General features: G+C 37.5%; 1 protein-coding gene across 1 annotated transcript in view; it reads right to left on the bottom strand.

Annotated features, from left to right (window-relative positions):
* The window catches only part of TRPC4 (transient receptor potential cation channel subfamily C member 4), a 195889-nt gene that overhangs the window by 53329 nt on the left and 116632 nt on the right, over window positions 1-25928 (bottom strand). The window contains exon 4 of the mRNA XM_049646853.1: window positions 2533-2869. Within this exon, the coding sequence (XP_049502810.1) occupies window positions 2533-2869 (337 nt within the window). The remainder of the gene's footprint in view (window positions 1-2532; window positions 2870-25928) is intronic.

Consider the following 25928-nt stretch of genomic DNA (forward strand, 5'->3'; position numbering starts at 1 on the left):
CTGGGAAAACTAACGTGATGAGAAACATATTTGTAAGCCATACTCTTCTCTGTAAGTCATTCAGTCTTGTTATTATAAACCTAGAACCTCACAGCGAAGGGACTGTGAAATGTTTAGCCACTGACTTTTTACCAGACAGCAGTATTAATAAGGAAGACAAGATAGAAGTCTCATTAATACAGTTATCAAATCAGACCAGGCCTTTTTGTCTATATCCCACCTTTGGTCAAAGGTTATAGCATTCCTACCCTGTTGTCTTTAGTCTCTTCCCCACCTACCCTGGCTTAAAAAAACAATACAAAACAAAACATTTTTTTCTGCCCTAATAATGACAGCTCCCCAGCACAGGGCAATAGGACTCAATGGGACTTTGAATCTTTCATTTTTTTTTTTTTTTTTTTTATGAAGATACTGGAAATCCTGAGAGCTTGTGACCACTCATAATTTAAGAGTTTCTTAGTGACAGAACCTGGTCATGTATTCAAATACAGTGCTTTTTCTACAAGAGCCCAATAACATAGTGAATATAGCCTTTAATCATGGATGTATCAAAATACTTAGAACTCAGTCTGAGATATGAGACACTCAGAATTCACTAGCCTTGACAGAGCTATTTGATATAGAAAATTCTTTCTCCGTGCCCAGGTATTTAAGCAAGAGGATCGTTCATATATATTTTTTATTCTAGAAAATCTCTTTGCATCCTAAAAATTCCCAAGTAAATTAATTGCCTAAGTCAGGATAGCTTAAGAAAATGTTGCCTTTAGAAGATATTTCCCCAGGCTGGAATTTTAATTATCACAATTAAATTTGTACCTTATTTAACCATTCAGCTGAGGATTGGATATGATTTCTAGCCAGCTTTCATGGAAAATTCTATTACAAGTTTTGCAAGAAGGAGGCAGCCAATGACTCTTTTAATTGCACAAGTTACTAAAGGCTTGAAGCTTGTATTTTTTAATATTATTTACTGTTTTCTGACATGTAACATATCTCATTGTTTATTATCTATTTCCTCTAGTATAATTTAAGCTTCATAGGGGCAAGGAATTCCTTCTCTTTTTTTTTGTTTTATTTTTATTTTTTTACTTTTGTATCACTATTGCCCTGCACTGCACTTACTGTACAGAACGTAGTCTATATATTTTCATTAAGTGCATAAAGGAAAGTCTAGAAATACTATCTCTGCTTATACTGCATTGTAGCTATGGCATTTTTCAAAACTTAATATTCTGTATTTCATTTGGAATATCAATTTTTAGACATTCTATATAAGTCCCCCATAATGGGAAATTTAACCTCCAAAATGCTTCTTTAAGAATTGTTTACAAGAAATTTTCTATGAAGAAATATCTATAAAGAACATATTCCTAATGTGAGATATTTAATTTAAAAGGCAATGGGCAGGGTAATTTTATATTGAATATCAACTACAATGTCATAATTATTTTATTAACCTTTCTCCTAATTTAAGCACGATCACACTTTATGCATGCCATATTAATGAGAATGTACTCTGTTTTAAAGTTCACCTAAGAAGGTGCTTTTTCCAACATTTGTAAAACACATCGAATCTTGTTCCTATGAACTTTTCTTATTGTCGGTACTTAGAGTAGTTATAATGTTTAAAATCAAAGAGTACCTCTATCTCAGATTCAGATATAGTCCTGTTTTCTTTCCTGCCTTTTCCACATTTTACAATTTCTCCAGTAATTTTGACAGTTAAGCCAAACTGATCTTCTGAGACTGTGAATCATGAAATTTTCACATATTTTCTAATTACTAAATGATGAGATGGATATGATACCAGAGAGGTTTAAAATGATGAGCTAAATTGAGAAAATATGATTTTTAGCAAACCACAGTAGGTTAGAGGAAAGAGTAATTAAAATGTGAGTTTTAACTATGGCTACAATAAGAGAGTAAAACAAAGTTTTTACCAGCTACTTTAAGCTTTTCTACCTTGATTTCTACAGATTCCAAAACATTTTTCTTTCTATGGAAAGAACAGAGAGAGATTGGAGGATGTCCTAGAGTTTAATTTTCTATTATTTTGGTTGAATATATAATTTCAAAGATAAAGTTAAATGGATTGGTTTTAAAGAATGGTTATAGTTACTTTATGTACAGAATTACTAATTCTGCAGAGTGATTTGTAATTTGTCTTTTGGAAGGTGTATCCATTAAGAAAACTACAATGATCAGTTACATATGGCCAATGAGATATGTGGAAAGTCTTTAAAAGACAAGCTTACAAACAAAAAACCCAGAAAATCATTCATGGGGCATGATGTCATTAAAATCTGAAATCTTAAAACCTACAGTTACATTTCATAGGCTGCACTTGAGGGCAAGTTCCCCAAAACTTGCAAAAGTGTTTATTTAGTTTGGGGATTAGGCCTTGGAGCTAAAATGGTCAAACCTGTTTTCAACATTCCTGTGTCCCAAACTTTAATGAATGTTCTTTTCTGGGCAATAAAATTCCATGGCAGCAACACGTTTTTATTATATTTTCTATAGTAACACATTTACCCAGGACCCACGGTAATATCATCCACTCGACGATGGTTGGTGGTGGACCTTGCCTGTTCAAGTCTGACCTGTCGATGTGCTGAGAGGCAAGCAGCAGCAGGAACAAAAAAGTCAAATAGGACGCTGTATGGCAGATGAACTTGATAAAGGGCTTTCTGATGAACAGTCCCAGTGGGCTTTTAGGAGCTATAAGATAGCACACAGAGAAGACGGGAAAAAGGAGTCCTATTATGAAACACGTCACCATCTTCACTGCCCAGTGTCGTCTCCTCCAGCCCGGGAACTCATCATACCAGCGAGATGCAAGCAGTTGTTGACAGTTGGGCTGAGCAACAAACTACACAGAAAGGAAAGGAAAAGCAAGAGTCAGTGTCACATATGGTGGATTCAGTTCATCAGTAAGACCACAGATTTATCTTTAAAGCCAGAAGTTCTGCTTTAAATAATTTTATGTTGGGCACCTGGCTGGCTCAGTTGGTAGAGCAGATGATTCTTGATTGTAGGGTTGTGAGTTTGAGCCCCGCCTTGGGGGCAGAGATCACTTAAAAATAAAATTTCTTAAAAATTAATAATTTTATATTTAAATAATCATTAAGTCCTTTAACTCATTCTGTGAATAAAGCCTCTGTATGTAATATTTTATACCCAAGGCATAGTGCTATGGGCTTAGTCAGATGTGACAGAAATCATGGTTGTACAGATGTAAAAATACAGATGGAGAACAAGAATAGTCATAGGACACACTGATGAGTGAGCAAAGTTGTGTACAAAGGCATACACACACACACACACACACACACACACACATATATATGTACATATATATATGATATATATGGCGCAAGAAAAGATGTCAATAGTGCTTGTTTCTTAGTTTACTGGTTGTTTTCTGGTTATGACATTATACTAGATTTCATTTTTATATTTGTGTATACTTTTAACATTTTCTATCATAAATACTTACTATCTTTTTATCATCAGAAAAAGTAATTATACTTCTAATTGGGTTGAGACATTAAGAAAAACATACATGAAAGCATATTAGGATTACCAGAATGTAAATCATTGTAGCTGAATTTGGTCGAAATAAAACCTATACTTGCCTAAGTATAATCAATTACCATACACCAAACATTTCACAAACATAGCATTGTTTTATCTTGCCAATATTTTGGGGATATAGCATAGACCTTACTCTCTTTTAAGGATGAGGATACAGGGTGTTATAAGAGGTCAGTAAATTTATTTAAGGGTACATATCTAGTAAGTGATAAAACATTTGAGTAACTGGTCCGGGATTTTTTTTTTTTCTGCACACTACATTTCTCACTGGGACTGACAGCTAAGCATTAGTATAAATTCAGAGGGAATTATTTCTCCCAGATGGAATGGTCCAAGAATGCTGCCCAGTGGATCTGGCTTTGAAGGGGCAGATTTGTATAAGCAGAGAGGAGAAGGGGAAGGCAATTAAAGGCAAGGTATGGGGAGAGAGAGAACATACTCTGGCAAGAAGTGTTTAAGGGATGCCCCGTGGGCACTGTTGACTGAAAGAGAATCTTCAGTGTCTTGTAAGGGACTTGGAGAAGTTCCTTTGATATTCTTTTTCGTCTTCGGTTTTAGCCTGTATAGATCTCCTTGAGACAAGACTTGCCCTTACTCTTTTTTGGTGGTAAGCAAGCAAAAAATCCCTGGGTTCACATAATCCCATGATTATCACAAACTAAAAGCTCTTTGAGAGTGAAAGGAGAGAAAGGATGATTGACTAAAAGAGAAATTCAGTAGTTGAGATGTGCAAACATATCAACTGGACATGAAATGATTTTTCATGCAACTGTTTCTCATCACCTTGTCTTGGATACTCTACTCATCAAAGGACACAGAGGGCAAAAAATATGTAATAAATCAAATTTATAATAAGGTGCAATATAGATAAAATAGAACTGCATTTAATCAAGACTTAGATCATGAGGGCTGTCTTCATTACTTTGAAAGTAATTAGTAAAATCAAATTTTATAACCCAAAGAATAGCTTTTCTTTTCTTTTTTTTTTTTTTTAAACGTTTATTTATTTTTGAGACAGGGAGAGACAGAGCATGAACAGGGGAGGGTCAGAGAGAGGGAGACACAGAATATGAAGCAGGCTCCAGGCTCTGAGCTGTCAGCACAGAGCCCGACGCGGGGCTAGAACTCACAGACCGCAAGATCATGACCTGAGCCGAAGTCGGCCGCCTAACCGACTGAGCCACCCAGGCGCCCCAAGAATAGCTTTTCTTAACACAGTCCTTGCCTATTATTCTGGTCAAAGTCAGGCATCTGGAAGTCAAAATAGAGTTCTTGCTGATATATATGCAGAGTAATGGCAAAGAATGGTAAGTCGTTAACAAGCCCTGTTCTTTTTAAGAGTTGTCCCTCCAGCACATACAGGGTCCTTCCCACCAGGGTTCTATAAACAAATCAGTCTTTCATCTTCTTTCTATTTTTTTTCATATAAAACATTTCTCATACTATTAGAATTCAGCACAACTGAAAGACCTTAATAAAAGGGAGTTAAACTTCCAGAAAATGCAAGATTTAACAAGCAGTTGCTAGAATATCTCGTTAATCCTCACACACTGAAGAAACACTGTAAGGGACTAAGTATGAATGATATATTTAATACATGCAGAAAAAGTGAAAGAAAGGTACATACTTTGTTCAAGATGATCTGGGTGAATACTAGGACTTATAACCTCTGTCTGCCCTTCTTGGCCAAAATCTCATTACAGCATGGGACACCCCAGGACAATTGAGCAAATAGCTTTATTAGGAACATTTAAGGTTTTCTCAGATAAATGTTTCTGTTGCCTAATACACATGTATAGACTGTGTTAAATTATCCAGAAGAAGCAAACTATTTAGTCCTTCTAGGAACACCTGCATTGTCAAGCAGTAGGTTAGCCTTCGTTCTTACTAATACTTTTTTTCTTAAAAGGTTTTTTTTTTTTAAATTATTGTAAACTATACATCTGTGCTTAGTTAATGAACAGTGTACACAATTTTCTTCTAGACACAGACACAATGAAACTTATACAGACCTAAAGAATAGAAATAGGATTATAAGAAGAGCAGGGGTGAGTGTACATAATATACAAGTTTCCCCAAATTTGGATATTATTTGACTACAAATTTGTTCTAATCATAGGATTAAAATAAACCAAAAAGTATTCCTAAGAATCACTGTAAATCTAAATGCCCTCACAATGGTTTTACATCCTCCTTCTACTACACCTGTTCACTACATGTCTACACCCGCATTTTCCATGGAAAAAAAAGTGGGTTTCATGGTTAAATTAGTTACCAAAATAAGAATTTAAAGAATTAAACTTCTATACTACAGGGTTTTGTAGAGTCTTTAATTGCTAAAGTGGATTAAAACATTCCATTCTCTCATGTGTCCCTTCCTCTTTCCATTTTTCTTTTTTTCTTTCCTTCATGCTCTACTCTGTACTTCATCTCTTGTCTCCTCCTTCCTTTCTTTCTCTCATCCCCAACCCCCAGCCTCTTGGTTTATTTGGCTTATTGAGAGAGACACAGCTTTACCCCAACTCCCTCTGAAAGACACCCTCAGAGAGGGCCATCCTATCTCTCACACCTGCCACTGGCCCATTCCAGCAAAGCCCTTCCCAGATGGGCCTTCACGTTGCCTGCAGCATGCCGGGAGCCCAGAGCCTCTGCCTCTTCTGCTTCATCTTTCTACTGCACATCGAGTCACAGGAACACCCTTCCCAGGACTGGGGGAAGTAGGGTATCTCTTCAGGCAACACTCTTTTCTCCCTACAGCTATTGGCCAATTCTAGCACGACTACAGCCATCCCATTAAAATCATATTAAAACATTAGGAACATTCAAATTCACATTGGTGCCATGCATTTATAAAAGACACTAGAATAAAAAAAGGGAAAACTTCCTATCCCTCTCTTTCAGTAACCTTTAAAAGAATTTCAAAAGCCCATTCTCATGATTATTTATCAAATCCTTGAGTCATGGAATTTGATATATTGAAGAAACTGTAAAGATTACTGAAATCTAATTTTTACAAATAAAGAGAAATCTGGTATGAATAATTTTAAAACAACTACTCAAAATACTAAAGCAATCAACAAATCAACACCATAAAGGAAACAAACAAAAATGATGAAACAGGATAAAGAAAGACTTACTTTTACCACAAAGTAAAAACAAACAAACAAACAAACAAAAAATACCCCAAACTCAAAACCAAACAGACCAAGAAGCCTCACTACTACATGGGCAGGTATTAAATATTAATTGGATATGAATGTAATAAACAGAAGAGAGTTCCAAAATTAATGAAGCCCTAGTAATTAAAATGACTATAGATTTACTTGGTATTTGTCTCAGTGTTTGTATTTTATCTTTTCAGTTTTGAAGTACTTTTTATAGCTTAAAAATTTGTATCCAAAGTTCAGACTGCAGTCATATTCTCTATAAGAGCAAAATCGAGATTCTGGGAACAGCCAACCTGGCTACTTTATGCATCTTGAGTAAGTGGGATAGTTACATGAGAGTTGAGAATTGACTTGAGTCTCAAGAGAATTGAAACTTTTGAGGTGAATGTATTATAGTGATTTACATACAGACAATCTGATTTCTTTGCTTAAAAAGGACCACAGTTTCCTCTGGGTCTTACTGTTTATTTCTGAGCAATTAAAAAATAATCTATATCCTTTGGGGTTTTATTTCCTCTGCCCAGGAATGCTTTTCAGCAGCTCATTTTGTAATGTTGATAGCAAGGTTTAAGGATTATTGGTAGGCAAGGAGCTTTAGGGAATTATTTTGTCCATAACTAAAAACCACTTCTTCAACTTCAATCCCAAATTTCCTTCATAGTTCTCAAGGCCCTTTAACCATGTGAGTCTCTCCCTGTTTCTTAGAGATAGCTTTAGCTGTGTTCCTCATTAAAACAATGCTGGTCTCCTGGAGCACAGTCATACTATGTAACTGCTCAGATGCTGCTACTTTATTAATCAAACATCATTTTCACCTTGTCCTCCCTACTTTAATTAAACCAATAGCATCATCTATGAGTTGGACTTTGGCTAGATAAGTGGGGAGAGGACCCAGATCTGTTAAGAACCAGATATATCTGTCTTCTAGGAACTCAACATACATTGGGGACTGATCGTGTGACCAGTCCTCCAGTTTTTCTAATATTTTCTATTTTTCTATTTTTTGCTTTCCTCACTTAAGGTCAGTCTTCTTACTGAGGTTATAAACAGGCAAATTTAGTTCAGTGAAGATGCCTTAGCTGTCATATGCACAGAAGTCACGCATCTGGCACATATTCTATGGTCCAGATTAGTGTAATTTAACAGGACATTATATGATGTGCTAAAAAAGAGGTAGAGTATAGGAGGGATTGTGCCCAACATGAAGTAATCTGAGAAAACTGAAGACAGGAACAGGATTTGCTAGTTAATTCTGAAATAACAGGTAGAATTTTCATAGGCACAGCAGTAGGTGGATGTGTTTTAATTTAGATTTAGACACTATCATCTTAAAAGCTTCAGGATGGAGACAGGTCTGTTCAGATGAGCTATCCCTTGAGCTAGAAGGTCATCATCAATGGTGAATATACCAGTGACACAGTGTAAAGGGAAACTGCAGTCCTATTTTGAGACGTCGGTGAAAATGTTTATTGAGGCAATGCTTGAGTCTAGATCCTTGCTGCTCAGTGTGGGCTGAGGCCAGTGGCACTGGTGTCAACTGGAAGCTCATCAGCTACGCAAAATAGTAGGTCCCACTCAGGACTTGCTGAATAAGATCGACATTTAACAGTGTGCTTCCTATGAATGTTAACATTTGATAAGCACTGGCTGAAAGGATTTTATGTCTAACGAGGTTTTATTTAGCTCTGTTGTATCTGATAAATGCTTCCAGAGTAGTTTTAATTCAATGTAAATATACATTTGAACACTTGCGAATCTCAAGAGCAAATCTGTTTGTGAGGGAGTAGGGGTACTTGGCTGTGTGGTGTGTATTTGTGTGCAGGAGTTTGCTTTCAGCTAAATCCAGCTATGAGTGGTATGAGAACTTGGGTGAGGGGAACTAGCCACAGAGTGGGGCATTCTCAAAATTGAGTAAGCAGCAGGGTTGCCTGGAGGCTTGGTACAAACCATGTTCCTGAGCCCCACCTCGGTATTTCTGATACAGTAGGTTCAAGGTGAAGCCCTGAACTTTGCATTTCTACCAAGTTGCCATGTGATGCTGCTGTTGGGGATGCAGAGACAAATGATAAGAACCACTGTTTTACAGAACAACACTTTTTAAATAATATAGGATAGTCTTCCAGTTTTTCCAACTTTTTCTATTTTTCTAATTTTTTCTTTCCTTACCTAAATCAATCCTCTTATTGAGGTTATGAACAGGCAAATTTAGTTCATGAAGATGTCTTTGCTGTCAGATGCATAGAAGTTACACATCTAGCACGTATTCTGTGGTACAGATTGGTGTAATATCTAATTACAGGAATAAACACAAAAATATTAAGAGTCATCCCCATCGAGTCACTGAACTGTAGTGCAGACAGAACAGCAGAACACAGTGCAGTGGTAGCCAGAGGATAACAGCTGACTAATTCACCATATAAATGCCTGGAAAGACCTAGACCAGCATGAAACAGACTGGGATGCAATGAATAGGAGAGACATGAGTAGATTTAAGAACCTGGATCAGAAAAGGAGAAAAAAAATTCTCATACCTAGTTTCTGACAGATCTTTACCCTATGCATCACCATCATGACCTTACAGTAAAATGACAAATCATATTGTCTCTATATAATATATTTGGATGTTGTAGAGATTAAGAAGATACAAGCCTTGGAACAGCCCACTGGGATCTGAATCCTGATCTGCTGTTTCCTGATTGTGCGAATGTTAATAAATTATTAAATTTTCAATGTGATTTTTTCCCTGATATGTGGGGATAATAGAAACACTTACCATATAAGGTTATTATAAAATTAATTGAACTAGTACATGAAGAATACAGCAGTTCCTAGATGATACTTATGTTCAATAAGTGCTAGGCATTACTATTATTGTATATAGACACATATATTTACATGCACAAGAATATGTGTATACACACATATGTCCATATACATACACAGTTACATAGTCGTCTTTTTCAAAAAAATGTTTATTTATTTATCTTGAGACAGAGAGAGAATAAGAGTGAGCAGGGGAGGGGCTGAGAGGGAGGTAGAGACAGAATCCTAAGCAGGTTCCACATTGTCAGTGTAGAGCCTGACACGGAGCTTGACCTCACAAACTGAGATCATGACCTGAGCTGAAATTGAGTTGGACACTCAACTGACTGAGCCACCTGGGTGCCCCACAGTTATCCATGGTTTTATACTAAAATATATAATACTTATTCATTTTCTGAATTTTACAGAGTATTGCTGTTATGTCAGTTGATATATATATTTACATATTATATAACCTCATTTTAATTAATGGAATGTCACAAAATAGGGGATTAGTTTTAAAAGATTCTATAGGGAACTTACTTTAAGGAGATGGTAATAATTATTCAAGCATAAGGTAATACCACTACAGTAAATAGTTGACTGAGTTTTTATTAGACTCATTAAAAGGTAAAAAATCAGTGAAGATTCAATCATATCTGAGAAGGAATTGGCAAAAAAGCTTGAGATAAGCCAAGAAGACTGATTAGAGTCTGTTCTCTCCAAACTTATTGGCCAACAAACCCCTTGACTCTGTCAAGTTCAAAGAGTCTCCCATCTAGTCATCAAATCACCTGATTACTCTCCTTGGACTTAAATGTCAAATTCATATTTGCAAATTGGGACTCAAGGAGTAGCTCAAAGCACATTTCTAGGGCATCAGTTCTGATGTCTCCACATCCAGAAGGGAAGATGACAACTGAACTCCATCTGATCGTGTTGGCGAGGCAGGGGCAGGATTTAACTTCTTACATCATTTCTGGGCCTAAATTCAAAATTGGTTTGGCAACTGAGCTGGGATATGAGTGGGCAGTAATGGGAAGTTGAAAATGCAGAGGCAAAAGGAATAAGGTAGGAGGTGATAAAGCCAATGTTGAATACATTAAATTATTGAACATGGCAAATAAACAAAACCCAATATAGGTAATGGGAAGGTAGAGTTAATAGATATTGTTCTCTGAAAATCACAAAGGGCAGCATTTGGTAGAAATTCCCTATCTATTCATCAATACCTTTCTTCAAGATTTATGTGAAAGACTGTTTTAAACTGTCATGGAAGGTAGATGAAAAACTGCCAGTTATTTCTAGGTGGCTACCTAGAAGTTTTCTTAAAAAATGAAGAGAGGCGTGGAGGTAGACAATTATACAGTTTTGAAGAAACCACCATTTGACTCTGGCTCATGTAGGGGAATAGGAGGTGAGAACGGTAGATGGAAAATGGAAGCAGGTTTGGTCCTGATCCCAGCCAGCCAGTTCCCACCTCTGGGCCAGTTCCCACCTCTGATGAGCCACCAACAGTTTCTGCTCTGAGAAGCAGCACAAAGGGTGCTCCACTTTTACTCAGAATCTCCCAGGGAGACTTTTACTGAGGACCAAAATCTGCTCCCCTCTCTTCCATTGGAACAAGAATCCAGAAGGGAAAAAAGAGACACAATGGGAATGAATACTAGTTATCCTTATGAGATGAAACAGTATGGTTCCTTTTTTCCTCCTTCCCTTCCCTTTTAATGTAACATCAAACATATGTTTCTGAGAAAATTAAATTGTACAAGACCCTGCACAATAGGGTGTTCTTTATACCTTCTTTTCAGAGACAATGGTTGACACCATAGAACACAGTCCCTCCTCTACTCTGCCAATTTATACTCATAAATGATATAAGTGTAGAGTTATATTTGTTTCAAATGTGTTAGATCCTATAAACAGATAAGTTTTTCACTCTAGTCTCAAGGTCAAGAATAAAGTCATTTCCTTTATGCTCACTAATCTCTTTTCCTGCCACTGAACTCCTTTCTGCCTCCCTGACAACAGCTCCTCAGACTATCTCGGCTAACACATTTCCTGGGCTAAAAATAACACTCAGTTGTTAATTATCTGTTTATTGAGGTTGGAATGAATTTAACTAGTCTACAATGGGGAAAGGAAGGCTATGTGTTTTGGAAACAGCAGAGCCCACACAGTAACTGACCAGCCGGCACTTTCTGCTCCAACGTGTAGGACAACAGAGGGGAGAACTGAACATAAACAGCACATAAAAGCGCCAGAGAAGAAAACAGTTTCATGTGCCTCAGCCAGTCTCTGACATTACTCTCTAAAGCTGAGAAGAATATGGATAAAGTGTTTGTTCCAGAGGAATTATTCCTTGGTATCCTTTTTCATTCCTTCTCCCTCTCTCTCCTCCCTCATCTCATTGTCACCCACGTGTGTTTGTCTGCAAAGTTCCTTTCATACTGCCCTCCTCTCCATCCCCTCTGCCCTATCTCTAACCTAGTTCTTCATTTCTCTCAATGATCATTAACTAATGGGCTTCCCTCTCTCTCTCTCTCTTTTGAAATGACTGAAATTATGTTCTTAAAAGTCAGATTATCATTTTCTGGATTTCTATTTCCCATGAGTACAAGTGTTGCTCGTTCACATCCTGGTCTGGGTAGCCTTATGGTAACTCTCTGAGTTAATGCACATCTCAGTCAGTACAGATAGATCATGAAGCATGTGTGAAGAATGACCTGAAAACAAGGAATAAACTGTTATACAAGAGGAAATTAGTTACTGAAAACTTAGACCTGTAACCATCGTTAGGAATTCTTCAAAGGAATTCAACCTGCAACCCAAAGGAAATGAGGGCACATAAGAATGTTACTGATTTTTCTAACCCAGGGTACTGCTAGCCTTGTGAATATTAAAAGTTTTTGCATATAAACTAGATCTTCAGGTGATTCCTAAGGCTTAATTAAAATAGAGTTGCTCATTGTATTAGTTTCCTAGGACTGCCATAAACAAAGTACCACAAACTGGGTGGCTTAAAGCAATAGAATTTATTAGCTCACAGTCTAGAGGCTTAAAGTCCAAAATCAGCATGTTAAGAAGAAGGCTGTACTCCCTCTAAGACGTTGGGTGGAATCCTTCCTTGTCTTTTCCTACCCCCTAGAAGTGGCCTTGGCATTCCTTGCCTTGCAGTTGGATTATTCCAATCTCTGTCTCTCTCGTCACATAGCTGTGTGCCTCACTCCACATCCTCTGCTCTGTTCTTATAAAGACATGAGTCTATTGGATTAAAGGGCTATCTTACTCCAATATGACCTCATCTTAACTAATTTCATCTGCTAGAACTCTTTTCTGAAAATGATCAAATTCTTAGGTATTTGGGTATCCTAACACATCATTTTTTTTGAGGGGGGACATAATTTAGACTATAATATTCCCAGTTCCTCATTTTCTCAGAGTTGCCTATCATATAGCTTTTGGTTCTATAGTTTATATAAAAATGGCTCTTTTAAGTGCTCCAAATACTTTTCAAATCCATAAATAATATTTCAGAACTCTATCTTCCACTCTATGTTCAATTTGCCTCCCTCTCCTATTTTTCTACTTCTTTATTTTCTCACCATGATTGATAATAAATGACAACGACTAATAAGGAATTAAGAAGAGTGATTATCAATAACATTATGACGTGAGGGAACTCTACATGCAGGCAGCCAGCTGTCCTTATGATGCAAGTTTAAGATTGTCTGTAAACAAAAAGATAAAACCATCTCCTGTAACAGTCTGCTACTATAATTAAACTTTCTACCTAAGGGATTTCTGGTGATGTGTGTATTTTAACTGGCATAAAATATTACAATGCTTAGGCAAGCAAGGCATTAAGCATATACACCAGAGTTACCTAGTTGAGATAGTCACACAATGGGATAAAAAAAAAAAAAACAACAACAACAACAAAAAAACAACAACAAAAAACCAAAAACCAAAAACCAGAGCTTTGGTGGCTGGAAAAATGAGAGACATGAAATGTTGATCTGGATCAGTACTATACCCCTAGCGAAGAACTCTAAGGACTCAGGGAGAAACATATAGATGCTGATTATTTGAGAGAAGACATCTGAGGTTAGGTATAAAATATAACTCTCCAACATAAGAAAAACTTTACCTAAGTTTTTCCTGGTTTGATCATATTCCTAATGTTAAATTACCAGCATTTTTTTTTCTATCAGAAAATTGCCATTTGAAAGTCACAGAGATATGTGTAACTCAATGAGTTCATAATCAATTATTTGGGGCTATAACATTGCTTATCCACCTGCATGCACAGCATTGATGAACCCCTCTCTGTCTGCTGATGGCCTAAGTTAAGATTTGGGGAGCTCCTGGCATCAAAAAACTATGTTGTTTATCTCCAATTCCTTATGACCATATGCAATTCAACTATCCAGGTACAATAACAAGAAAACAAACAATCTAATTTAAAAAAAAGCCCCGAGATTTGAACAAACACCATCAAAAGATATACTGGTGGCAAATAAGGACATGAAAGATGCTTCACACCTCTGTAATCAGGGAAATGCAAAATAAAACCACAGCAAAATAACACTACACACCTCTTAGAATGGCTAAAATAAAAAAGATAAACCACGATATGGGTTGGTAGGAATTTGGAGAAACTGGAACTCTCATATGTTGACTATCAAAATGTAACCAGCTTTGGAAAACAATTTACAATTTAAAAAAATTTGAACCTACGTTTACCATGTGATGAACTCATTCCAATCTCAGGCATTTATCCAAAAGAAAAGAAGGCATCTGTCCATACAAAGACTTGCATACAAATGTCATAGTAGTTTCGTTTGTAATAGCCAAAAACAAAAACGATTCAAATATCCATGGACTCCTGGATGGATAAACAAAATGTGGCATGACCATACTATGGAAGAATACTCAGCAATAAAAAGGAAGGAACCATTGTTGTGCACACACAGTTGAATCTCAAAATAAGTATGTCGAATGAAAAGCTGGAGGAAAAAAAAGCACATATGGTATAATTGCATGTATATAAACTCTAGAAAATGCAAACTAATTTACAGTGACAGAAAGTTGATCAGCAGTTGCCCGAGAAGAGGCAGAGAAAAATTATAAAAGGGCAAAAGGCAACTTGTGGGGTAACAGATATTTTCACACAATATGTACCCATATAATAAAAACTTGTCCAAGTATTCACTTTAAGCATTTGCAGTTTCTTGCATGTCAATTTTACGTCAGCAAAGTTGTTTAAAATGTCTGTCCCTGTTTTGCTGAGGCCACAAGCACATTCAGAATGATCTACCTCCCAGCTATTACTAGGCCTATCAAGCCAGCTTCTTTCTCTTGTAATTATCTCCTTGGTTCGTTTCAATACCACTCCTTCATTCAGATTGTCATAATATATTATCATAACATCAGATGTCATTATTTCAGGCTTAAACTAGGAAAATTAGCCCATTTTCTGCCCATGGCTATCAGCCTCTGAGAGCTCCTTCTAACCTATGCACCAGACTGCTGAGAAGATCCTCACAAATAGCAAATGGAACTGTGTCTCCTTCTCTTTTAATACTCTGCACTGCTATTTCACAGTCCCCAGGAAAGAGCCCCATGGCCCCTGTCCCCTTTCCCTCAGCTTGCATAGTTATACTTCAGACATACAAACCATTCATGCTCTGACTGGGTCTGGATCTTTCTGATGATTGTAGGCTTGCATATGCTGTTGCTTTGTCTCGGATTGTGTATCTCCCATTTCTTCATAGTGAAGGTTGGTCCTCCAACCCAGCTGCTAATTCTCCTGGCCACTCCTACAGTCAATTGCCCTTTTTTTCACTCAGTGCTGATATTGTACCTTGAACAGTCATTTACGGTTGCACTTATTCCCTTTATCTCCTGCATTTTACTTATGGGTTGTAGTGAGATACCTGAGAAGGGGCTGTTAATTTTTATCACATAATCTCTAGCCCCAGTACTAGATGTGAGATGTCAATGAATGTCTACTCAATGGAATTAAATGCTGAACATGGTTCAAGGCTTAGGGGTCCATCTAATCAGGCACTAACCACTCATGTAAGTTCCAAAAAAAGGCCTGGCTAAAGGCATGAACCTCAACATTAAGGAGGAGGATCCTTTACACTCTGGAGCTTTTTTCCAGGAGTTACAAAGTTAGCAGCTTCTCCTTCTTCATGTAACATGAACTAGTCCGAGGAACTTCTTAGGGGATCCACTGTGTTGCTTGATTGTAGGGTGAGAAGGTTGCTTTAGTCCAGACTAAATGTCAAGTTTAGCAGCTATTGAAGATTTTCCTTGGAAAATTCATTCTTACAAGGAACACAGAGGCAGCGAATTTCAAATTCATTTCAAAGAAATGTGGCTCAATTCCAAGAGAATCAATTGAAAGAGGGGCAAGGTCTGGATGTAGCAACCATGGTCTTCAGCACTCTTTAATGCTCTTGAGACTGTTTTAAAAGAGGATAATAACGATCTTCTTTCCCTACCTTGCTCTTTTGTGTAATTGGAGACATGCATTTCTGATGAAGAATGTAAAAAAAAAAAAAAAGATTGGGGCACCTGGGTGGCTCAGTGGGTTGAGCATCTGACTTTAGCTCAGGTCATGATCTCGCTATTCGTGAGTTCAAGCCCCGCATCGGGCTCTGTGTTCACAGCTCAGAGCCTGGAGCCTGCTTTAGAGTCTATGTCTCCCTCTCTCTTGGCCCCTCTCCTGTTCTCACTCTGTCTGTCTCTCAAAAATAAACAAATGTTAGAAAAAATTAAAAAGAAAAGATAAACCAATCTCAAGAAATTGTTTCCTTGTATATAAAACTATTGATGATGTACAAACTTTGGGAAGAAAATACCAATTTTGGACTCTTGTACAAGAAAACATTAAAGTTAAAAATGCATGCCAATGAACTATAAATGTTTTTAAACATTTTTTTTAACATTTATTCATCTTTGAGAGACAGAGAGAGACAGAGCATGAGCGGGGAAGGGGCAGAGAGAGAGGGAGACACAGAATCCGAAGCAGGCTCCAGACTCTGAGCTGTCAGCACAGAGCCCTATGTGGGGCTTGAACTCATGAACTGCGAAATCATGACCTGATCCGAAGTCGGACGCTCAACTGACTGAGCCACCCAGGCGCCTCTAGAAATATTTTTTAAATCACTTTTAGTTTCTACACAGTGGATAAGTATTGTTCACTATTCATAAAATTGAAACACTCTAAAAGTAGTTTCAAAGTTTTGTTCTCTTATGTGATTATGAACATACATTACACCACATATATTGATAGGTTCAAGCAAATTGTATTTTTAATTCTCAATAATCAGTGTCACTCAGTTCCAAAAGGCAAATACATCCCCAAATTCCATTTCATCAGTTATAAGCTTCTGTAATATAATCTGCATATTAGGGATTGTCTCTAAAAGATTTTCAGTACTTTATTATTTTTTTTATTAACTATATTCCCTATGCTGTACATTGTATCCCATGTCTTACTTCTTTATAACTGGAAATCTGTACCTTTTAATCCCCTTTTTCTATTTTGCCCATTCCCCCACTCCTTCCCCTCTGGCAACCACCAGGTTGTTCTCTGTATTTATAAGTCTGTTTCTATTTTGTTTTGTTTGTTCATTTGTTTTGTTTTATAGATCCCACATATAAGTGAAATCATGTGGTATTTGTCTTTCTCTGCTTGACATTTCACAAGTAGTAATCGTTAAATATCACAAAATGTGAACATAGTGTTTAGGAGTTAGTTATGCGTACATAATCTGACTATAAAATTCAAGGCAAATTTTGTAATAAGCCTAGCTTGTAGAAGGGATTCAGTGTCAATTAAGTTTCCTATGTCAGCACCAGTATCCATTCCAACCCTCCCTCCACCAAGACAGTATGATTCGGGCAGTCCTATGGACAGTAATCCAATAACTCTCAAACCTGCTCCCCTGGAATATCCAAAATTACATTTCTGCTTTCCTAGCAGCAGAACCAGACTGCCCCTCTAGAGCTGCTTACATTAAACTGGGAATGGGCTGATTATGAAATGAAAGAATTCATACAAAATTACAGCTAATTGGATTCACCTTAATCTTTCATTTGCGTTTAGGAAATGATAAAAGATAACGAATGGCAGCAATTTAAGTCCCAGGGCTGAAAGAACTGTGCCTTTCCACCCTGGCTTCTCCCCACTAGTCCTGTCTCTCCTCTGAGTTTCCTGATCTATACTGACTCAGGGAGGAGAAAGGGCAAGCAGTCGTCATGTCCTCAGCCTTTAATGCTGGCGCCCTCTCTATCCTAAAATAGGGATGTGATTTCTTAATTCAGACAGACAAGAGGCTTCCACACTTGATAGTAAATAGAGTCACAATCTTAGTAATAATAAAGATAATGATAATCACACACACTGGCTCTTTATTTTTGGTATCTAGACTTTCAGTAGAAATAAATAAAAGCTATGAGGAGGTTTGCAAATGCTCACGAATTTCTTTCTAAATTCTTCTCTAGTGGTAGAAAGTCCATTTGATAACAAGCAGAACCTATCTGTTTCACATCATCTGGACATATTATTGCCAACTGTGAGTAACTATTTAACCACCTCCAAACATTTATAATGCAATTTTGGTGCATAATATGTATAAGAAATGTAGTCAAAATATTTACTTATATTTCTGTCACAGTAATTTTACTTTGCCCAAAACATTGCTGAAAGCTGAAGACAGTTTGAACTTTTTTCCTCTCACTAAATTCAGTTAAGACCATGATACATATTCTGGACACTTCCGTAGGTACCTCATTGTCTAATTCCAGAGGAATTCAAAATCACCATTGGAATTCAAAAAGGGAATATTTTCATACCTAGTCCCAGGATTTAAGAGCAGTAAGGTTATATAAAACATATAATATTTAATTTGAAAGTCCTAATTTTCAGAATACCATTTATTTAGTTAGTTGAAAGTGAAAAAGCAGAGTCCAAAGGGTGGCAAAGAAACTTCCTTTTTCTTTCTTCTTGTAAATAAATGGCATCCAAGTGATATCTACCTTCTCAGCTTGCTGAAGAAAGGATTCTCATGTAGCAAAGGGCTAGAGAAGTCTTTCTGATATAAGTTCTTGAAATTGATATATTCTCAATATTTCATTTTTATTGCAATGATCTTCTGTTGTGTCTGCACAAGTTACAAGTCTGCCCAGAGAAGGAGATGTCTTCCAACCAGAACTAAGGGCAAGACAAAATTTTCCATCCCGGGATATTGTGGAGGCAGGAATCACTGGGCAGGGAGACACAGGGAGCCTCTTTTGAGGTAGTTTTTCACAGTGTCACTGAAATATTGACCTCAAAAGGTAGCTGAAATTTTAAATATTGAGAACATTATTTGGGTTGAGGATTTGGAACATTCACTCATTATCTAAAAGATGATAATACCTTCGGGTACTAGATGTCAGCATTCAGATACTGCCCAATACTTAGATTTGAAGGGAATCCAAAACATCATAAGCATCAGTCAATTCCACCAGAGAGATGTCAATAATAACAGAGTACATATCATCTTGGCCTTGTGAAACTATAGAATTAATGCATAACAAGAACATTATTGATAATCAGTAATCACTGTGGAATTGCTAGTTAAATGAGGAAGGCAAAACTTTGTATGTGAAGCAACTAGAGAATGGGAAATTATATCTTCTGTCAGCATTCACCTTTCTTCCCTTCATGCAGACATTCTCATCGCCATAGTCCTCTGTCCCAAACATGCTACGTCCCCACTCGGCCACTCCAATAACCATGCCATCTTTTTCTGCTCTGGCCAGGCTTCATCCTGAAAAAGCCTTCCAGAAACACCCTTCACAGTGGTGGGTTTTCTCTATGTGTACATATAGCAGCATCAATTATATTCCATAATATTATAGTTAACTCTTTTTTAAAAAAGATTTGTTTATTTTTGGGAGAGTGCAAGCAGAGGAGGGTTAGAGAGAGGAGGACAGATGATCCTAAGTGGCTCTGCGCTGACAGGCTGACAGCAGCAAGCTGGACACGGAGCTGAAACTCATGAACTGCAAGATCATGACCTAAGCCGAAGTCGGATGCTCAACCGACTGAGCCACCCAGGTGTCCCTATAGTTAACTCTTCATTGATAAATTATCTCTGTATATCCCCTTACCTATTTGACATTATTTATCTCAGTAACTATACTGTTTTGCAGAGTTTCTGGTATGAAGAAGATTCTGGAGAAATATTTTTAGAATGAATTAGTAAATATATAAATAGCCACAGTAGAAAGACAAAATTTACCTACTGCTTTCAAAATTGTGCCTAGGTTATTTTATGGCTTTAATACTGCTGTTTAGCATAGAAGAAGAGGCTGAGTCTAAACATATGGCTGAGGGCTAAAAAAAGAAGAACAAACAACAAAATATCCTTTCTAAAAGAAGTCAAAGATATATAGCACACTGTATAACTGGCTTTATTAGTCTGTCCTATGAACTTGGAAGAAAATTATGTTCTCAGTAAATCAACTTGATGGTGATATAAGAAAAAAGAACTATTTACTTTAACTTTCTTGCAAATTTAAGTACTGATTTCTGACTCTTGCTGGATTATTAGATGTCTACTCTCCTGGTTTATATAAACACTGAGATAAAACACTGATCCCCAGTTTATGTATAAGACCTGAAGTAGCAACAAAATAAGTATTGACTGTGACTGTGTTAACAGGCAATGCTTGAAGAATAAATAACCAAAAAATACATAAAATTTTTTGGGGGAGTGGGCTATTTAAGTTTTAGAAGTAGTTTTTTAGTTTATGTTTTTCAGGTTTTTGAGAGGGTAAGTTACTAGCTCCACCCCCAAGAAAAAGTAGTTCATACAACTTTCTCATTCCTATTTTTCAACGATGGTGGAATTAATTTATAGCTTTGGTATGGAAATTATTTTTCACAGCAAAGAAAAGGACACACTTAGAAATATAAATATCATATTAATGTTTCCTGTTTTAATATACTATTAAATGTATATAGGGGCATCTGGGTGGCTGAGTCGGTTGAACCTCCAACTCTTGATTTCGGCTCAGGTCATGATATCACGGTTGTGGGATCGAGCCTGGAGTCGGGTCTCTATGCTGGGCATAGAGTCCGCTTAGGATTCTCTGTCTCTGTCTCTCTCTGTAGATCTCTCTTTCTCTCACATGCTCCCTCTGCCCCTCCCCACTCACTCATGCTCTCTCTCTGTAAAAAAAAAAAAAAAAAAATCTCTCTCTGTCTCTCTCTCTGTGTACACACACACACACACACACACTTTCTAGCTACCAATCATGTTATTTATCCCTTCTCCTATTAGAAAAATCTCAGCTGATGACTAATCTCCTTCATGGTCTTGAATTGCTCTTACCTCTAAGGTTGAGAACTGTGAGACTGAAGATATCTGGCCGTGGGTTTTATTAGTTATACATTTTCAACTCACAAGGGAATTATCATCACATTCAGACTGCTATAACAGAATATCAGAGTTAGGGGGTCTTATAAACAACAAATATTTATTGCTCCCAGTTCTGGAAGCTGAGAAGCCACTTCTGGGCTCATAAACAGTCTTCTGACTGTAAGCTAACAGGGTAGAAAGAGTGAGGGATTTCTCTGGGGCCTCTTTTATCAGGGCACTAATCCCATTCACTAATCCCATCCTTGACCTAATCACCTGGGAAAGACCTCACCTCCAAACATCATCAGTTTGAGGATTAGGTTTCAACATATGAATTGTAGGGGTGGAGTGGAGTACAAAAGTTTAGTCTATAGCAGGAACAAAGTAAAGAAGACAAAAATTTTTTAAAAAGAAAGACTTAAAAAAATTTTAAGGTCTAAAAATTTTAGACCATGACTTAAAAAATTTTTTTTTAAATGTTTATTTATTTTTGAGAAAGAGAAACAGAGCACAACCAGGGGAGGGGCAGAGAGAGAGAGAGAGGGGTGACAGAGAATCTGAAGCAGGCTCCAGGCTCTGAGGTGTAAGCACAGAGCCCAACGTGGGGCTCAAACCTACGACCTGTGAGATCATGACCTGAGCCGACTGAGTGAGCCACCCAGGTGCTCCTAGACCATGACTTTTATATCAAGGTAATATATTGAGAAGTAAATTTACTGTGTCTACACAATGCTGTGAAATATGTGATTAGCTATTCTCCCTTACACCAGGAAAGATTGGTTTGATGTTTTAAGATGAGATTTCATTTAAAAATCCTCTTCACACAGGGGCTCCTGGGTGGCCCAGTCGGTTAAGCATCCACTTCAGCTCAGGTCACAATCTCATGGTTCATGAGTTCGAGCCCTGAATCAGGCTCTGTGCTGACAGCTCGGAGCCTAGAGCCTCCTTCAGGTTCTGTGTCTCCCTCTCTCTCTGCTCCTCTCTCATTCATGCTCTGTCTCTGTCTCTCCCTCTCAAAAATAAACATTTAAAAAAAATTTTTTTAAATCCTCTTCACACAATAACCACAAAACCAAATCTACTGTGAATGTGTGAATTCTCATGTCAATGTCACATTGAATCAGTTTAGATAAAATAACACTATAATTCTTTGTTAAAAGATACGGGTTTTTCTCCTAGAGGTTATTGCTGCCCGTTTTGCAAATCTGCTTTTGTTTGCATTGTGCAAATTCACAACTAAAGATAATTTTAATACCCTTTTAATATTTTTTAAAATTTATTTTAGAAAGAACATGAATGTCAGGGGGTAGGCAGAGAGAGATTGAGAGCAAGAGAGAGAACCCTAAGCATGCTCAGCATGACTCGGGGCTCAATGACTGGGATTATGACCTGAGCAGAAATCAAGAGTTGGATGCTCAACCAACTAAGCCACCCAGTTGCCCCTGAATATCTTTTTAAATGAATGGTCATAGTAATAGCTATTTCCAAAGGAAGAACCTCTTTGCAGCACATTCGTAGGGCTTACTGTGCAGGGAATTGTACTTTGAAAATGTAGGTGTGATAAAAATGTGTCCGTGACAATCTAATTATAACTTTATTTGAGTTGAAATAATGGATTAATTGGTTATGGAATAAACAAATCTCTGATTCTAGCTTAAAAATTCCTAAATTCTATAACATTTAAGGTTTTTTTCTCCCCCCCCGAGGCTTAAGTTCCTAAAATTTATGGATCGCCCAAATGTCGACAGAGTCCACATTGATTATTTTTCCTACCATTCAAGATATGAGTCTCACAGTAAGATGTAACTGACACATTTAAGAGAGAAATTGGTAGTTTACGAAGATGTTTAAACTTCTTTGATATAGTAGCTTCTTTAATACAGTAGCTTTCTGTATTTCTTTGCATTTGTTTCACATTAAATGCTCGACTTGTTTAGCCTGCCCAGTGAGTGTAGACATCAACTTTCCTCAGTGTAATGCGGTGCTGTCCCATGAAATAGAATGGAAACATATGTACAATTTTAAATTTTCTAATAGACACATTTTTAAAAAGAGAAAAAAAAACAGGTGAAATTAATCTTAATAATAGATTGAATTTAATAAAACATCTGAAATTTTATTTTGAGATTAAAGCAATATAAAATTAATAAGTTTTTTTCATTCTTTTTTCTTTTTCCTTTTTTTTTTTTTTGCACCAAGACTTTTTTTTTAAGTTTATTTATTTTGAACGAAAGAGAAGGAGAGGGAGAGGGAGAGGGATAGGAAGAGAAAGTGGAGAGAGAGAGCATCCCAAGCAGGGTCTCGAAGCCATGAATTGTGAGATCATGACCTGGTCCAAAATCAAGAGTCAGAGGCTAACCAACTGAACCACCCAGGTACACCTGGACCAAGACTTTTAAATCTGGTATGTATTTGACATTTAGGCAATACTTGAAATTTTAAAAGAAATCTCTAAGAATGTCACTGAGTACCGATTACAGAGAATAGTAATTTTGTTGTTTCGGTGGCTGTTAATAAAAGTCTATTTTAGAGGAGAGTGACTGTACTTATTTCCCTGGCTGCTCTTCTCTCCAAAGGGTGACAAACAGGCAGTCACTTACATTTAATGATTCTTGCACATCTTCCTCCCCCCCCACCATCCCTAATGCTACATGGTGTAGAAGGTTTGCACCTCTCTCTCCCCTATGGTGTCCCTTCCTTATAGAGTCAAAACAACATTAAATAATGGGAATCTGTAAGCTCTGTTCTTAGGATGTATTTTGGAAGCAGATAGTGTTGCCCCAGGCAGTGGACAGGCAACGGCCTGCTCCTACACATTTCTCATTGCTGCCTGATCAATAAGCAACCCACTGGTGCTAATAGCTCCTATTTTAAATGTAAATAACACTGCAATAATTCAGTCTGTCAATGACAACTTTATAGGTAATATTTTTGAACAGGAAATCAGATTACTTTCCTCCTTGCTAAGATGATCTTTAAGAACATGAGAGGGCTGTTTGGTTTTAATTTGGGAGCATTTCCTCAGTGGACTGACCTGAGAAAATTTCTGCCAAAAGAGAAACTCATGCCAAAAGAGACATGCCCTGGAGGAGGCATGTCTAAAGATGGGTGACAGACCAAAATGGATGAGAGGGGGCAAAGAGATATGGCCTGCATATTAGCAAACACCTCGATGCCTGGAATCTTAAAATTGTAAATGCTTGGCTCATTATTTATCTGCTTTTATGTCTCAAAGGAGAGAGAAATAGATGATATTTGCTTCTAACGCTTAAGATGCACGTGATCGAACAGCTGAATTATCAAAACATAGGCTCACACGTGATTCATCTCTCAGACATACAAAGATTTGTCTTCCTTAGAAAGTTAGAAGTGGAAGATACTTCAAAAATCATCAAGGCTCACCTTTTCATTTACAAGCAGGAAATTGAGGTCCATGGAGGGCAGATGAATTTTCCAGAGCCACAAAACTAGTTAGCGGCAGAGGCAGATTTAGCTCCCTATCAGATGTGGTGCTGACTGGGACTGTGGGGTAAGGGGCCGGAGCTCAGGACTGAAGTCAGCCCCTTATAATGAAGTCAAAGTTGCATGGCTATAATCCCAACCCAGTAATTACAGTTTTGGGGTATGTCAGTACCACTACCATCGCCTTGTACCATTCTGCATTCTTTTATGTAGACCATGAAAGACATGAAATCAATAATACTCGTGTAACCAAGCTCTAAAAATTGGATGAAATAAAAGCTAAATATTCAGTTCCAAAGGGCTTCGTGGTCAAGAGGGCTTTTCTTTTCTTTCTTCTGATCTTATGAATGCCTGAGATTATTGTAGACTCTGTATATCATGATCTATATAACAAATAACTGTGAAGGAACTAGTCCCCTCCAAAGAGAAAGAAGTATTTATTTCTGCTGCCTATCCTCTGTTACTTAGCGTTTTCTAAAGGGAATTACAAGAACGTCTCAAGCTTAAATGATTGACAGAGAAGAGTAATTTTACATGGGGTGAGAGATAGTGGGTTGGACATATATGAGGGGAAAGAGGGGGGAGAAAAAAAGAGAAAGAGAAAGAAAGAAAGAAAGAAAGAAGGAAGAAGGAAGGAAGGAAGGAAGGAAGGAAGGAAAGAAGGAAGGAAGGAAGGAAAGAAAGAAAGAAAGAAAGAAAGAAAGAAAGAAAGAAAGAAAAAGAACCCCTTGGGTTGTTTGTTTTGCAGTTTAGTTTAGCTTTTCTCGAACTTCCCAGACAAGGCAGAAATTCTAGAGGGTCAAGTAGAGGAATCACCTACTGATCTTCAGGGCTGTGGAACAATTTTCCCCTCTAAAGGAGACAAATGCTCAGGACATGGGAAGATGAGTGCAGGCACCATATTTAATGAGAATCTGTGCATTCCTCAGTGCTATCTCACCTCTTCTGCAGGGTGTGACCGGGGTTCAGTCCTCCGGGCCCCTTTCCCTCCCTCCACATCTGCAAGCAAGCGCTAAGAGAAGGGTTTCCCCACTTCTATTTCCTGCTCTGCTCCCATTGCTCTGACCCGAGCTGCTGTCATTTCCTGCCTGAAATTCTTTAGTTTTTTGCCCCACTCTATTCTAAACCCAGCACCTAAAGTGATCTTTCCAAAATGCAACTCTACTCACGACACTTCCTCTGCTTAAAGCCGTTTAAAAGCTCCTTGCAGTGTTTAGGAGGAAAACAACTTCTTAATGAGGATGTGTGCGACCTGGCCGCTGCTCACCACTTTCTTGAGTTTCTTGTACCTCTAGCCTTTTGTTCTCTGTGCTCTAGTCCAGCTCCCTCACCACAGAATCACCCTGCAGGGTGTCCCCTTTGTCTGCAATATTATCCATACCCTTCTCCCCCTCCATACATTCACACTCCTTCCCTCTTTATCTCCCATTCCTTAGTCAGTCTGCCTGGAACATCTAGTTTAGATTGCCTGTGGGCA

This window comes from Panthera uncia, assembly GCF_023721935.1.
Source record: "Panthera uncia isolate 11264 chromosome A1 unlocalized genomic scaffold, Puncia_PCG_1.0 HiC_scaffold_16, whole genome shotgun sequence".
Taxonomy (NCBI): Eukaryota; Metazoa; Chordata; class Mammalia; order Carnivora; family Felidae; genus Panthera; species Panthera uncia.